At 46.0% G+C, this 16,393-nt stretch overlaps 1 protein-coding gene across 1 annotated transcript in view; it reads left to right on the plus strand.

The window, feature by feature from the left end:
• The first annotated feature begins 4,584 nt into the window (after positions 1 to 4,584).
• GRK7 (G protein-coupled receptor kinase 7) overlaps positions 4,585 to 16,393 on the plus strand; it is a 30,557-nt gene continuing 18,748 nt past the window's right edge. Inside the window, exons 1-2 of the mRNA XM_032852378.1 lie at positions 4,585 to 5,374; positions 6,740 to 7,177. Of these exons, the coding sequence (XP_032708269.1) occupies positions 4,763 to 5,374; positions 6,740 to 7,177 (1,050 nt within the window). The 5' untranslated portion in view covers positions 4,585 to 4,762. The remainder of the gene's footprint in view (positions 5,375 to 6,739; positions 7,178 to 16,393) is intronic.

Raw genomic sequence — 16,393 nt, forward strand, 5'->3', positions numbered from 1 at the left:
AAATCTTCAAAAAAAAAAAAAAAAGATTCTCTCTTTCCTGCTCCTTCTGCCCCTCACCAACTCTCATGCTCTCTCTCTTTAAAAAAAATAAATAAATAAAAATAATAAGAACAAACAAAACGAGGGTGTTAGATGAAAGTGAAAGAAAATTGGCAAAATGCTAATAATGCCAATAATAAAATTGGGTGATGAGAATGAAGAGTTCATTTTACTATTCTCTGTACCTATCTGTATGTTTGAGATTTTCCATAGAAAAAATATCTCTTAAAATGCTGGATAAAATAGTGATTTTTATCTCCTGTATGATTTTTATACTTAGTTCTCTGAAAATACCTTGTGTATCACTCCTTTCTAATTTCACTGAGAAAACTTCAGATGTCTCTAGAACTCTGCTGAAGAAAATCCAGCAGGACTACTCATTGGTCTTACTATTCAGTATTTCAACAGAAAAGACAACGTGCTTGAAAACTAATTTTTTTGTGTGAAAATTCTGTAACCACAGTGAAACGGTAGTCTAAAATTTACTAACTCCCTCTGTTCTCTGTTTAGTATTCAACAAATTTTAACCAATAAGATATCCTTGACTTCTTCAGATCATTCAAATATAAAGTGTGCTCGGCTCTTGTTGGAAGGATAAAGACCCTTTTGCTTTTCCTTCCAGTAGAGGGCTTCTACTAAAAGAAAAAAGCAAAATCTTTTCTATGGAAAGATTTAAGTCAGAAGTTGAAGAATAATCTGGCTTTTTTGGATATCCTAATGCTAACCTATTAGTCTGCTTCAGAACTTACATTCAATGCACAAAGTATCTTGTTTCTGAGATCACATCATGTCAAGTTATATTATTTCATAATTCTCCATCCTCCAATACATGTGCTATTCAGCCATGCAGAAAACTGTGGATTGTAAGAGGGTCATGTTCTCTCTAGACACCTTGCTTCACTATTTTCCTTATCCTAGGATGTATTTTCAATGTTAAGAATCCTTAGAGAAACAAACCAAGCCTACCATATCACTAATTTAACCTAATTTTTTAATGTTCTTTGAGTTTCAAATGTCATATGACAGCAGAGCATTTTAAAATTTAAGAACATACACATCAGGGATGCCTGCATGGCTCAGATGGTTAAACATCTGCCTTCAGCTCAGGTCATGATCCCCGGGTTCTGAGATGGAGCCTGGTATCGGGATCCCTGTGCTCAGTGCAGAGCCTGGTTCTCTCCTCTCCCTCTGCCATTCCCCTACTTGTGCTCTCTTGCTCTCTTTGTCAAATAAATAAAGTCTTAAAAAAAAAAAGAAGACCATACATATCAGAAGTAATGCTTTAAACCACATGCTGCAAAATGTAATGGAAGACGTGGGTAAAGAGCATTGTTTTTTCTTTATTATGGCAAAATTAGTCGTAAAAGGTAGTAAAATACTTTCTTGTTTTCCCCATCATAAAAGTTTGTTTTTTTTTTTTCAAAATGAAATATCTCCTCTTTCCACATGACAGAGTTTACTCTCTGTTTTTATGGCACAATGTCATAAATCATTTCATTGAAATAGTTTATCGTTAGAAGTTGTGCTATCGCTTACTTAACACATCTATTCTGTCTGTCTTCCAGCTGCACCAGACCCCGCAACTTCCCAAGATGACGTGAAACACTGAGTTGGCTGCTCTACATCAGGTGACCATTTCACACAGAAGCCCACCTTCTTCCACATTGCTTAGGTCCCTCCTACCTCCTCTCTGCATATCAGAAAAGCATAATTTTAGATTAAGTCTTGATGATAGATTTGGCATTTAATTCTCTAAAGAACCTACTTAAGAATCAACACTGATTATTTCTGTTTTCAGATAATGAGACCAAAGCTCAGAAAAGTTAAGTAACTTGCTGAAGATCACACAGCTAGGCCTCCCTAGAGCTGAGATTCAGCTCTCCCAAGGGGGGCTGGAGTTAGTTCTTATAACCGTTGGGTCACATCTCCAATCCAGGTTTTCTTGTACTTTTCCCCATTGGCACAGGGTATCCTGAATGTGCCCAGCCCTTGACTCTGCTTCTCAAGCTAAGGATACAGTGCTGTTCTTTAATTGGATCTACAGTTACTGTTTCATCAAGGTGGGAAAAGCCCTGGACTCTAATTGCTAGTAATCATACAAAGTGTTCCATTTCATTTTTAAAATTTTTTAGATTTTAAAAAAAAAATGTATTTATTTGACAGAGAGAGAGATATCACAAGTAGGCAGAGAGAAGGGAAAGCAGGCACCCTGCTGATCAGAGAGCCCCATGCGGGCCTTGATCCTAGGACCCTGGGATCATGACCTGAGCTGAAGACAGAGGCTTAACCCCCTGAGCCACCCAGGCACCCAAAGTGTTCCATTTTAAACAGACCTCTTTTTTTTTTTTTTTTTTTTCTGCAGGTGGGTAAGACTTAAAAATGATAGGCAACATGTAGTTATTATATAATTTCTAAACTTGGTGTTCAAATATTATCTAAATTGTGTTCTCATCAGTCAGATAATTTTTAGTGAATAAGAGAGTGAAGATTGGTTTTTTTTTTTAAACAGATGGTCTGTGGGATTACTGATTAGAAAAAAAACAAACCTAAGAACAATTTCTCTTACTTAATGACAAAACTAAATAAGGAAGGGTTAATTTTGTGCTGTCCAATAAGGTAGCCACAGGCCACATATGTCTGCTGAGCATTTGAAATGTAGATAATTTGAATTGAGATGTATATGTAGCTAAGTGTCAAATACAAACATATTTTAAAAACTCAAGACATAAAAAAGGGATGTAAAATATCTCATTAACAACTTTTATATCAATTACATGTTGAAATGATAATATTTTGCATATACTGGGCTAAATAAGAAATGGTTTTTAAGTTAGTTTCACTCATTTTTTTCTTTACCTTTTTTATTGTGCCTACTAGAAGACCTTAAATTCCACGTGTGATTTGCATATTTCTATTGGACAGTGCTGGGTGAAGTGATGACTAGAGATAAAGTATTAGTCCAAGTGGAATCAAGCAGTTCATAGCATGCACGTTCGTCAGTAAAAAGTATTCTTTTTTTTCCCTGGTGACAAGGTTAAATATTCATGTGATGACAGTTCTACCATTTTCTCAAAGTTCTGCCCTGTTAAATTGCCATTGTATTCATAAAAACCACAGGAAAAGGCATTTCCTCCTGAAGAACGAAATCAGACTGATTTTTCACTACTCAGAAATGTGGCCCCAAGAACAACAACAAAAAAGCACCAACATTTCTTGTGTGAGATTCAAAGCCGATGGTGTAGCCTCTTCTGAGCAGTGGTCCCTGGTGTGGCTGAACATCTCTGCCATAGGGGTGATGGCTTACAGCTCAGCAGTGCAAAGCCAAAGGGCACCCACGAGGTCATTACATAATTCTTGGTAGCGTGAGGCCAAGCGTGTATCTTCTCTGGGGAACGGTGGGCAGGCTCTGACAGGCAGACGGAGGCGGTCATGACGATGTTTTGACAAGAGTGTGTGCTGGAAGTTGTTTGTTTGGGAAAAGGCTGACTGGCTTTTTTCCCCCTCCTCTTTTCTCTCTCTTTCTCTTTTTCCCTTTTAAACTCTGGCATAATACTGAATGACTTTGTTTTTAAGCTGCCTTAGCCTTGCTTTGTGAAGAAAAAGCCCAAGTACTCTTTCCCTGTAGGACACAAGTGTTATTTTTGGAGCAGAGGTTCTTAGCCTGATCTCTGTCTAAACCAATTTCTGTTCTTTGTGAGGTCGTGGTCTGGGGCGGCTCTGAGTGATCTCTGTGAAGGGAAGCTTCCTGGCTTCGTGAGGGGGTGTTGGCAAAGATGTGGAGGGGCCACGCCTGAAAGCGCCCAGCCCCGGCTCTCAGCCTCTCAGTGCAAGAGGCTCCTTCACATTCAGATTCTGCTCAGTAGACTGTGCCCTCAGGACGGTTGCAACCACAGGTGGTGAAGTGGTGTTCTCTTTCTGCTTATGTCACTTCATGGGATGTTTCAGGTCAAGATGACCTCCCCCTCTTTTCCTAGCCTAGTACTTGGGTCTCAGGCTCCTGGGAACGAGGAAAGCCATAACTGGACAATAGCTGCCGGCTGTTCAGCATGCAAGTGGCTGTGGGAAAGCCACCACCCACTCGCGGGCCGCAACGTGAGTCCCCGAGGGCCTCTGGGAACACGTCTCAGGACTCAAAATTTCAGAGCATCCCCCACCCCCACCCCCCAGAACCTGCTCTGAGTCAGGCTGCTAGACAAGGAAGAAAACCTCTTCTGCTTCTCACCGTTCCTCTTCCTGACTTGGCTTGGCGCTGCTAAGCATTTACATAGCTTGAGCCTGGCAGGAGACAAGTCAAATTAGAAACAGCTTAACAAAATAATGCTGTAAGCAACAAACAGCAGACCACCTGATGGGGACTCCTTTCCTTTGGAGAGTGGTAGCTGCCTACTCAGAGAGCAGAGGCGTCTGGAAAAGCCTCCCATGATGAACAAATAGTCCCCGCAGGTGTGTCAGGCTGCTTTCCTCTCGGGGACAGGAGCGTGACCTGTGGTGTGCCCTTCCCTGGCCAGCTATACATAGCCAGCAAAGCTTCTTACCAGAGAAACCTCGTTCTGTACCCTCCACCAGTCCCACCCACAGACTAGAGGGCTCTCGCTGTAAATCCTCTGGAAGCTACTGAACCTGGCAAGGAAACCAGCCAGCTGGCCCCCAGACCTGACTGGGTCCCCACCACTGCCTTCCAGCCTTCCTTTTCTTGTGCCGGGAGCGTACCCTGTGTTCAGTCATGGTCGACATGGGGGGCCTGGACAACCTGATCGCCAACACGGCCTACCTACAAGCCCGGAAGTCCTCAGACGGAGACAGCAGGGAGCTGCAGCGGCGGCGCCGGAGTCTGGCACTGCCCGGGCCGCAGAGCTGCACCCAGCTCCGCCAGTCCCTGCCTCAGGACTTCAACAGCCTGTGCGAGCAGCAACCCATTGGCCGTCGCCTCTTTCGGGACTTTCTAGCCACTGTGCCCCGGTACCAAGAGGCCGTGGCCTTCCTGGAGGAGGTGCAGAGCTGGGAGCTGGCTGAAGAGGGCCCTGTCAAGGGCAGCATGCTACAGGGGCTGCTGGCCACTTGTGGGGCTGCCCCTGCTCCAGGGCACCCACACCCCTTCCTCAGTCCAGCACTGGCTACCAAGTGCCAAGCAGCCTCCACCGAGGAAGAACAGATAGCCCTGGTAGCACAGGCCAAGGCCGAGGTCATGGCTTTCTTGCAGGATCAGCCCTTCCAGGATTTCCTGGCCAGCCCCTTCTATGACAAGTTTCTGCAGTGGAAAGTCTTTGAGATGCAGCCGGTGTCAGAAAAGTACTTCGAGGAGTTCCGAGTCCTGGGGAAAGGTGGATTTGGGGAGGTAAGTATCTCAGAATGGCCAGACTGGAAGGTGAAGTACACAACATAAAAGGGGTTTGTTTTGCCTTAAAAAAAAAAAAATCTTAAGAGAACTTACTTACAACTAATTTCAGTGCCACCTATGGAGAATTCCTAGCTCACTCTCACATCTTTTTTCTGGTCACCACAGGAAATAAAGTGAGAGTGGCATAGGAAAGAAACAAAATGTGGAGTTGGCCAAGAATCTTTGCCAGGGGGTCTACACTAGAAGCACACTGAAGTGCCCCGGTCACTTTGGAGATGATAGCAACACACAGACAGCGGGACCTCTCCCTTTCCCTTTAATTGTGGTACTGGATGTAATTTGAGAAAAACTTCAGATATCTGAGAAAACACTTATCTTGAAGTAAAGTCTAGAATCAGCTATATACCACTGCTGTGATCAGCCCTTTCTTTTTTTTAAGTAGAAAAACATTTTCTAGTGTTTGTGCTACCCAGGTGAGTCTGAGAAAGACATGTTTTGAGATAAAATTCACATAACAAAATTAACCACCTACCATTTTAAAATATACAATTCAATGGCATTTAGTACATTCATACTAATGCTGTGTAACCATCACCTCTACGGAGTTCCAAGACATTTTCATCACCCCTGTACCAGTTAACAGTTACTCCCCAACCCCTCCCACTGCCGCTGGCAATCCCTGGTCTGTCTTCTGTCTCCATGGTTTTGCCGACTCTGATGTTTCGTGTAAATGGAGTCACACCACACTTGACCTTCTGTGTCTGGCTTCTTTCACTAAGCATAGTGTCTAGAGGTTCATTCACGATGTACTTCATTTCTTTTTATAGCTGAATATTCTGTTGTGTGGATATACTATGTTTCACTTATTCATTCATCCGTTGATGGACGCCTGGGTTGTTTCCCCCTTTTGGCTATTGTGAACAGCAACGCTACGAACGTTCCTGTACGTGTGTTTGAAGACCTGTTTTCATTGCTCTTGTAACTATGCCCAGGAATGGAATTGCTGGGTCTCGTGGCAATTCCATGTTTAACTTTCAGAGGAACCACCAAAATCGTCCACATTTTAGGTTCCCACCGGCGAAGCATGAGGGTTCCAGTTTTTCCACACCCTTGCTGACACTTGCCGTTTCCCCTTATTTTTCATTATGGCCCACCTAGTGGGAGGTATAGTGGTACCTCATGGGGGTCTCAGCTCTTTCTTGAAGAACCCCTATTACGTACAGCTTCTCTTTTCTCAGAAGCCTGCCATCTTTTCACCTCACCTGATTTCTGCCCTTCCACACCCCAAATCAACTTCGCTCCCTTTACTTCCCAGTGCTTCCTACCTCTACCTCATCTGGTCCCTTTCTTTCTCTCCTTAAGGTGTGTGCTGTCCAGGTGAAAAACACTGGTAAGATGTATGCTTGCAAGAAACTGGACAAGAAGAGGCTAAAGAAGAAAAGTGGGGAGAAAATGGCTCTTTTAGAAAAGGAAATCTTGGAAAAAGTCAGCAGTCCTTTCGTTGTCTCTCTGGCCTATGCCTTTGAGAGCAAGTCCCACCTCTGCCTGGTCATGAGCCTGATGAACGGCGGGGACCTCAAGTTCCACATCTACAATGTTGGCACACGGGGCCTAGCCATGAGCAGGGTGGTCTTCTACTCGGCCCAGATGACCTGTGGAATCCTGCACCTCCACTCCCTCGGCATTGTCTACCGCGACATGAAGCCAGAGAATGTGCTTCTGGACGACCTTGGCAACTGCAGGCTGTCTGACCTGGGGCTGGCTGTGCAGATCCAGGATGGCAAGCCTGTCACACAGAGGGTGAGTAGCTCTCCTCCGTCCCAAGGGTGGGGCACAGAGTCTGAGAGAAGAGGAGAGGGCTGATCTGTTTCTCAGGCAAATAGAGCCTTGGGCATAATTCTTCTAATTTCCTTCTTCCTAAAGCCCTTATGTTGTCATCGTGCCTCAAGTGGAGTGATGTAAGAGGATTAGCTTAACTAGCTATTTGGGGGCTACTTTGTTCTCTTCTCCTGGCAAGCACAGGGAGCCTTCTTTGTGAGTTGGAGATGGTCTCTGCTTTCACAGTGAGATGGAAAGAGCTGAATCCATATCGGGTGTCTAGTCTGTTCCACTAAAAACCAGCGCCCCAGTGCCATGATCCTGAGTCAACAGAACCTTGGTTTCTTCCTCGGGAAAATTTTAGGGGCTGGGTCCTAAAATTCCAGGATCCTGGTAGGTAAACTTTAATAGGCGAAGAAAAAGAAGAAAGAGAAGAAACCCCTAATTTAGCACATTAAAGTAAACATCTCCTTTCCCACTGAGTGCAGAGGGATGGGATGTTTTACTTTGGATAAAGGTAAAATTTTGAATGAGAATGTGTAGAAGAGGACAAAGGCAACTGATATTTATTTTGACCAAATTGGTTCAAAGGGGTATGCAGAGAATTCTTTGATTAATTAAGCAATTCTGTTAAGTGAACAATGCAAACTCTCTGGGATTCTGGCAGGTCTTTACCACCGAGTTTCTGTGCGCATAGGTGGGGAAAAGCTCAGGAAGACAAGGGCCCAAGTCAGGCTCTTAAATATTCACTTGACACTGTTCTTGTACAATTTCCAAAAATTATAAGGCATAGAGGATAACCAGGCAAGGAAGTGAGAAAAATCATGGCCAATTCGGGAAAGTGCAGGTGATTTTATGTGGCTGTAATCTAAGGGGTGCTGATAAGATGTGTAGGGCTTGGATCACGAAAAGTCATTGGAGTGCTTTCATGTGGGGGCCCAGGAGCCACTGAAGGCTTTCAAGAAGGGGAATGACATGAGTAGATTTGCATTTTTAAAAGACCAGTTTGGGTTGTAGACGGGAGGCAGAGGACCTGGTTAAGAGGCTAATGCAGTGGCCCAGGAAGAGATGGTGAGTGCCTGTAGAAAATAGTAGGATTGAAGATGTGGGAGGAGATTGGTGTCATTAGAAAGAGACCTGCTAGGACATCAAGACTAGCTGGGTATGTAGGTGAGGAACAAAGAGGGAATCTCGCTCCAGTGGAAGGAATAGCAGAACTGTGGAAAAGCTAGCAAATTTAGCGATGATTGCGTTGTATATGAGACAGGCACATAGAGATGTTCCCTGGGCATTTAGACCTGTTGGTCTGGTGCTATGGAGGAATATCTGGGCTAGTTATTGGGATTTGTATTCACTGTGACTTGGGAAGCTTTAGGCACCACTGAGTCATGTGGGAAACAATGAGGGAGGAGGACAGGAATGGAAGCTGGGGAATATTAATGTGCAGGGGTGTGGAAGAAGAACCTTGAAGAGGTTAAAGAAATAGGATGAGTGGTAGGAATGGCATAGTCATGGGAGTTCTATCAGTTAAGGGTTGATTTCAGCAGCATATCATAGAAAACCCAAAGAACAGTGGATTAAACCAGACAGGGGTTTATTTTCCTTATGTAACAAGTCCTCTGGAGATTAGTGATGCTGGCATCAGTTCAGTAGCTGCAGGATGACAAGATGAATATCTCTGGCATTTTGGCCTTTTCCTTGTGCCATAGCCATCTGAATTTGGAAGAGAATCCTGAGCTCTAGGTAAGAATGCAGCCCAGCGGGTATCTTGACCTGGGTCTTGTAAGATCCTAACCAAAGAACCTTGCCATGCTGTGCCCAAATTTTGACCTACAGAACTGTGAACTAATAAAGGAAGGTAGCTGGGGGAATGATTTTTATATGATAGCATCAGAATTAATCAAAAGATAGCAAGATGCTAGACATTGTGAGAGGCACAATGTTTTCCTTTCCAACAGAGCTCAGAATGGACTTGATTCTTCCAAGTGACTAATTCTTCCCTAGGTAGGAGTTCGTTGTGTTGGAGGGGCACAGACCCTTTCAGGCTTTTGGGGGACACTAGGTGAAGCACTTTGGACATCACTCTATAGGCAATAGGGAGTCATTGATAGTTTTTCAACAAGAAAGTGGCATGACCAGAGTAATTGTTTTGGAAGATGATTTGGACACTGTGTAAGATAACATAAAGGAGAAAGAGGCTGGGAGTGGGGGACCCATAAGCAGCTACTTGAAGGATCTACACATGAGGTTATAGGGGTTGAGGAAAGGCCTTGGGCTCTGAACAGTCCTATGTCCACAGTTCAGGCCCCCTGGCCTACGCTCCATCAAGACCCACACCTAAAAAGAAAAGAAAAAAAAAAACCCACACCTGGACTTCCTTCTCTTAAAACACATCTTCCTCAGTGGAAGGAATGAGGAAAGCACAGAACCACTCCTTAAATGTGGTGACGGAAGGAGGAGGCACCTCAGAGAAGAAAGACACAGGTGGCTCTGCTCAGGTGTGAGAAACATGGAGGCAGACACACCAGGAGAGGCCGGGATGCTTAAGCGTGCTGGCTAGGGGGGTGGAAAACCTGGGTCCCTATGCCAGCTGTGTCACAGACTTACTGTCTGCCATCCTAGGTAGGCCTGAAGGCCTCCTTCATCTCTAAGTTTTTTGTATCTATGAGATAGTCTTTGAATTCTTTGGAAGAAAAGACTCGTAAATTCAAAAGATTAACATATGGAATAAGTTACTATGATTTGCTAGACTATCTGGGTTCTTATGGGACAAAATGAAGTTACTTAAGAAATGAAATTAATGATTTTCATGCCTAAGAAGCTCATGGCTTGGCTTAATCTAGGTGCCTGAGCCATGGATTCCCTGAGAATCTCTCCCTCTGTTTCCCTGCTCTGCTGTCCTCAACGTTAGCCTCACTCTCACTCAGCTGATTCCCACATAAAGGCCACCAACGTCTCCATACATATGCTACAACTGAGCAACCCCATGGAAAGAAAACACTTCCTTACAAACAGGTCTTTCACATTTCCCAGGGAAGACACTCAGTGGATACCTCAAGTCACATGCCCAACCACAACCAGTTCCACTGGCCAGGATGAGATCACTGATGTTCCCAGGAGCCAGAGAGAAGGTCTGTCCCATCTACATCTCAGGGACTGACAGCAGAAGAATATGTTCTCCAAAGGAAAATCAGGATGGAAAAGAATGAGAAATGGATGTCAGCTAGGCAAAAAAGAGTAGATATGCCTAATAACTGCTGTTACCTCCATGGCTTGAAAAGTTTGAAAGTTTTCTGACCCCTTACCAAGAGATGATAAGATCTAGATCCTTTATAAGAGGATTCTATGAGGTAGGAATATTATTAGCTCCATTTTATAGATGGAGAAATTGAGACTCAGAGAGATTAAGTTACCCACTCAAAGTTATAGTGCTAATATGTGATACGAATGCAGGTACATCAGATTCAAGGGCACTTACAGTCTTAACTCTACCCTGTTAAATTCACACAGAAAGCAGGACCTGGCCTATGGTTTTTAATGCTATAAAAAGCCTTTCTCTCAGTAGAGCTCAGAATGAGTCCATGTGATGACATTAGCATTTCTTCCTCAGGCTGGGCTGATATTGAAGACCAACCACAAGTCCAGTTGAAGTTCTGACAGAGTTAAGACTTCAAAAAGGAGCACCCCCACCTACACAGGGAACGATGTGACTAATGTCACAGGGCCAGTCTCCCACACATAGGCACAAGATAAATAAACATAGTCCCAGCTACTGTCTGTGTTCACTTTTAATAAACGTGATAAGCACTCCTGCCTGTTCTCAGCTGACATCTACATGCGTACAATAAAACTAATTCACATCACTTTTTTAGGAACTCCAGGAAAATATAATAGGAACATTGGGTGTGGTGTTCATGCTGGGACTCATTGTAAGTGGAGAACAGTGCCCTTCAGATTTTATGGAACATGAATCCTTAAGACATGTTCTTTTGTCAGGAATGGGAATGAGTTAGAACGTGAGCCCAAAGCTCGTGACATGTTTGGTTACCCTGTCCTGCTCTGAAGCTTCTAACTCCTCATATTCAGAGGGACGATGAGTGACAGAGGTTGGGCATCACATTTATTCTGAATCTTCTATTGTCCTGAACATGATGCTAGACACACACTGAAGAAGTGATTTTTAAAAGATCTCGGAATGTGTTTCATCAAAATTCACACCTACATATTTCATGATCATCATGACCCTACTCCAAAATTCTTTCTCTTTGAGAATTCACTTCTGAGAAACAGTGGAAGAGCCTTATAGGAGTGGAATTCTGGTTACTTCTTGGTCACACATGGTCTTCACCAAAACTATAACCACTATCATTAACTAAATTTAGTTCCTCGTAATTTTTGACCACTACCAAAACTTCAAATCCATTCTCAAAGTGTCTATTACTATTAAGGGCATTCAAAAATATTCCTTAAAGCCTTAGGATTGTTTTTAACATCTCTTCATTCAAAAGGCAGTCATTCGTTCACTCTCTCCTTCATTCACCATGTATGTAGTGAGCATTTCCCATATGCCAGGACTGTTCTAAACCTAGAGGATTGAACGATGAACAAAAAATGGATGTGATTTTCTGCCCTCATGGAACTTAGTCTAGTGGGGAAGATAGAGTATAATAATCACTTGCAGGAATATAAAGTTTCAATTATGATAAATGCTGTAAAGATGTGGTACGGAGCTCTTCAAGGAGGATTTAATTTAATCTGTTAGGATCCGAGAGTTGACCATAAGGGAAATACAACCTAACTTGATATCAGAGGGATATCAGCAAAGTCCTTGGAGCAGTGTCTTAGGTTGGCTTCCCTGGAAATAGACTTGAAGACACATTTCCATGTGGAAGACTTATTAGGGTACATTCTCGGGAGATCTATGCATGAGGAAGGCAGGACTGGGCAGAGGGAGAAGCTGATCCACAATGAAGTAGAACCAAGACCTCAGTCAATCCTTCAACAAGCTCTTGAGTTGGGCTGGCCCTTCAGAGTTGTCCCAAATAGGGGTCAGAGATTAGGTTTTTGTATGCCCTCATGGGCCAGTCGGTGACCTTGGCTGGCTGCTAGCAGAGGGCAGCTTAGGCTAGGCAGTTGCCTGGGACAGAAAACGATCCCAGGGTAAGGTGCAGCTGTTTGCCATCAGTATTTAGTGGTCCCAGCCAGGGCTGGCTACATAAATTTCCAGGCACCTCCCGAATTGCAAATGGGGGACACTCATTCAAAGACCAACCAAAAGCTCTCTCATTTCTTCCATGCTTAATGTTGTTGAAGTCTGGTGGTTTTTGATATTCAATGTCACATGCCCTTAGGCTTAGAGAGATAGGAGCAGGGGAAGACCCTCATAGGCATCTGGGCCCCACCCAACAGGTGGGCCCAAGGAAGCAGGTGTTGACCCCAACCCTGAGACCAGCCCTGCACCTGAGTCCAGGCACCCGGGGGTGGGGGGCAGAGGGTCATAACAATTGCTGAGTAGAGATAGTGGAGGAGAAAGCCAAGAGCCCATGGCTAGGAGGCGGAAATGTGGTGGGAGATAGGACTGTGTGTAAGCCAGGCCCCACGCCCCAGGGGCATGCTCCAGGATCTCACTGGACTTAACTGACAAGATCCAAATTAAAAAATGTGTCAAGATAGCCTCCACACAGCATCGAATGCCCCATAGGGCTGCTGCTGAGCACAGGACACTGTTCAGCTGCACAGAGGCTGGTCTGATAGTGATGTAGGCCACACCCACAGAGGGGATCTGGGCAGAGCACCTCAGTCTCCACTCCAGGTGGGAGAGCCAGTGCAGAGTACCTGTTGCTTTTAGGGGAAATGAAGGGAAGCCAAGAAAGGAAAGCACAGAGCAAAAGGAAAAGTGGATCCAATGAAGCTGGAGAGGTGGCAGGGGCCACCCCAAACCTGGCATTACAGGCCATGTTAAGAACTTTAGTTTTTTGCTTAAGAGCATTAGAAAGTCTTTTTTTTTTTTTTTTTAAAGATTTTACCTATTTATTTGACACAGAGAGAGAGAGATCACAAGTAGACAGAGAGGCAGGCAGAGAGAGAAGGAGGAAGCAGACTCCCTGCTGAGCAGAGAGCCCGATGTGGGGCTCGATCCCAGAACCCTGGGATCATGACCTGAACCTAAGACAGAGGCTTTAACCCACTGAGCCACCCAGGCGCCCCTTGAGCATCAGAAAGTCTTTGAAAGGATTTCGCCAAGGGGGCAAAGTGCTTAGAACTCTGTTCTGAAAAAAATGTGTCTGAAGTGAGAGATCAGAGGGGATCTCAAGTGGATTATGGTCATTTGTAATCCAGGTGAGAGAAGGCAGCAGCTGAGACCACAGAGGAGGTGGTGGAAAGAGAGCACAATGGACAAACTGGGAAAAGATCTCAGCATGGATAGGCCTCAGTGATGGGTAAGGGAGTGAGAGAGGTGCAGGGAAAGAGGGGCATCAGGGGTGAGGTATTAGGGGTCACAGGTACGGACTTGGGCCCCAAGTACAGGGAACAAGTTGCACATGTGCTTGCCTTCAGAAGTGCTTGTCCCCAGGATAGGGAAGAGACTGACAAGTGAAAGGGCAGTGAAAATACATGTGACCAAAGCTGTCCACCTTGGGTGCACAGCAGGGGCACCCAGCCTGACGTAGGATCATGGGGTCAGGAAAGGCTTCCCGGAGGAAATGACAACCAAGTTGAGACGTACAAGGCGGACAGAAGCTAGGCAGGTAAGAAGGAAGTCAGGTAGGCAGAGGGGCCAGCGTAGGTCGTGGTCCTCAACAGAAGGCAGTTCTGGCCCCCAGGGGACTTCTGGCAATCTCTGCAGATGTTTTGGTTGTCGTGATGGGAGAAATGCTACTGGCATCTAGTGGGTAGAGGCCAGGGCTGCCGCCAACATCTTACAGCGCCCAGCACAGCTGCCACCACAAGGAACAATCTGGCCCACAACGTCCATCCTGTCACAGCTGAAAAATTCAGCCCAGCTAAAAGCCTGGAACGAGAGGCCTGGGGCTCAGGCACAGAACCAAGTGATTCTGCTGCTGCTGAGAATGTGGAGTCACAGGGTGGGACGGGGGTGACAAAGGGGACAGCTGGAGAGCATAGCAGATGTCCCTAAGAGGCTAGAGAAGTCTGACAAGGGCATTTGAATTCAGCACCTGGGGTGTTGGGGAGCCACTGAAGGCTTTCGGGCAGGAAAAAGACAAAACAGCCTTGGAAGGACACTCAGGAGGAGGGAGTTGGATGACAGTGAACAGTAGGCAAACAGGAGGGAGTGAAGCAGAGGGCCTGGGACCTGGGGGGCCCTGGCGCTGCACTGTCCAGCGAATTATAGCAGCAAGGAGAGAGAGCCAGGAGGTCTCTAGGGCTGGCAGTTGGGGACTCTTCTGCAGGATGATATGATAAGGGACCAAAAAGTTGCATCATTATTGTTGACATGGACACATGTTGGAAGCTCAGAGCATCCACCCAGATCAAGTGCATCTGATGAAAGATGGTCAGCAGGCCCAGCCAGAGGGAAGAAGTGTGTGTACCAGTCCTGGTTCTGCCACTTCCTGGGGCTGCTGGGCACAGATGGCACAGGCTGACCCCTCCCATGGGATGCCTGGCCATAGGGACACTGAGGACTGAGGGCCAACCCCTGCTCTACACACCAAGCCATGCGGAGTGCCTTCCTTTAATTGACACAGACAGGCCTCTTAGTCTGGCCTTAGCCCTGCACTTGACCCCAGGAAACTCACGCCTCTTCGGTGAGCCTGGTTAATACCGCCTGCCCCTTAGGCTTGATGAGAAGATTAAGAAACAGGGCAGATCAAGGCCAGCAGAGGGTCAAGACCTATGATAGGCACTCAAGGAATGATTGCTCTGAATATTCCAGGAAGCCAAGGACCAGACCCCTCAGTCACAAGCCCTTTTGTTGCACTGTTTCTCCCTCACCTGTTGGCACTGTAGCTGCTCAGGTGGACTTTGCACCTGTGCTTTGTTTGGGAGAGGCACAAGGAGCCAGCAGGTCCCAGGGCACTTCAGGGTACAGGGGTCTGGGAGCGTGCCACTCCCCTCTAGACTGCCATGCACACGCAGTTGCCCTGCTTCCTCACATTTTAGGGACACCATGAAAATATGCCTCCGGGGAACATGAAACCACCGAAGACCATACACCAGTGGAAGAATCACAACTATTGATCTCTTCCTATGTGCCAGGCCCTGCCTTTCAGTCTGATGGACTCTTAGAGGCTTTGGAGGTTTTCTTCTTGTGTAGATGTCCTGCCTGGGACAACTGGAACCCAGGCTTGGTGACCATGTCTCTAATGCCTGTTGAGGGTGGGCTGTGTGCCAGGCTCTTGGGAGGTATTCAGTATGTTTTATTGCTTTAATCCTTATTATGGACCTATGAAGTCAGAGCTGTGAGGCTCAGAGAGGTTGAGAAACTGGCTGGGGGTGACCAGCTAGTAATTGGTAGAGCTGGGATCTGAGGCACAGCAGAACGACACCAGGCTGTGTGGCTGTGGAAAGCAGGATTGCAGAAATCTCTCTTTTGGATTCCCTGCAGGGTCTCTCTGAAATGGATGTCCTCCCAGGGATGTCAGAAAGGGCAGGAAGCTATGTGGGGCAAGGCTACCACTGCACCTAGGAAGTGGCTGGCAGAAAGCAGACAAGGAGCAAAAGCAGGCTCTCTGGAGGCTGGACGCTGCAGCCTGGGGCTGAGCACGCAGGAGGAGCCTCGGAGCTAAATCCCCTGGGGTCTCAGGCCGCATTCCTCTGAGGTCTGCAAAGGCCACCGCTTAAAGGCGCAGAGGAGCAGCTGGGAACAAGAACAAAGTGGCCAGGCCCCCCTCGGAGGAAGGAAGGAGTGAGCCCCAGGAAACAGCTGATAGCGCTAAGCTCAGCTTGTTTTTTTCCTCTGCTCAACAGTTCTCCTGCCACGGCAAACAAAAGATGTACATTCTGATTCCCTCTTCTGTTTGGATTGTACTGTCCAGTGGATCTGGTTTGTGATGAGCTGGGGGGAAGAGGCATCCGCGGGCAGTCTCTTGCTCCTCTGGCCAGTTTGCTGGGCCGCACGGACAAACACAGAGAGCTTCCTTTTCTGCATCTTTCTCCCCACCCAGGCATCAAATCCAGCTCAGCCTAGACACACCAGGAGAACGATGTTGGCATTTCTTCTAATGATTAAGTGTG

The sequence above is a fragment of the Lontra canadensis genome, unplaced genomic scaffold (assembly GCF_010015895.1).
Source record: "Lontra canadensis isolate GAN:19392208 unplaced genomic scaffold, GSC_riverotter_1.0 scaffold6, whole genome shotgun sequence".
NCBI lineage: Eukaryota > Metazoa > Chordata > Mammalia > Carnivora > Mustelidae > Lontra > Lontra canadensis.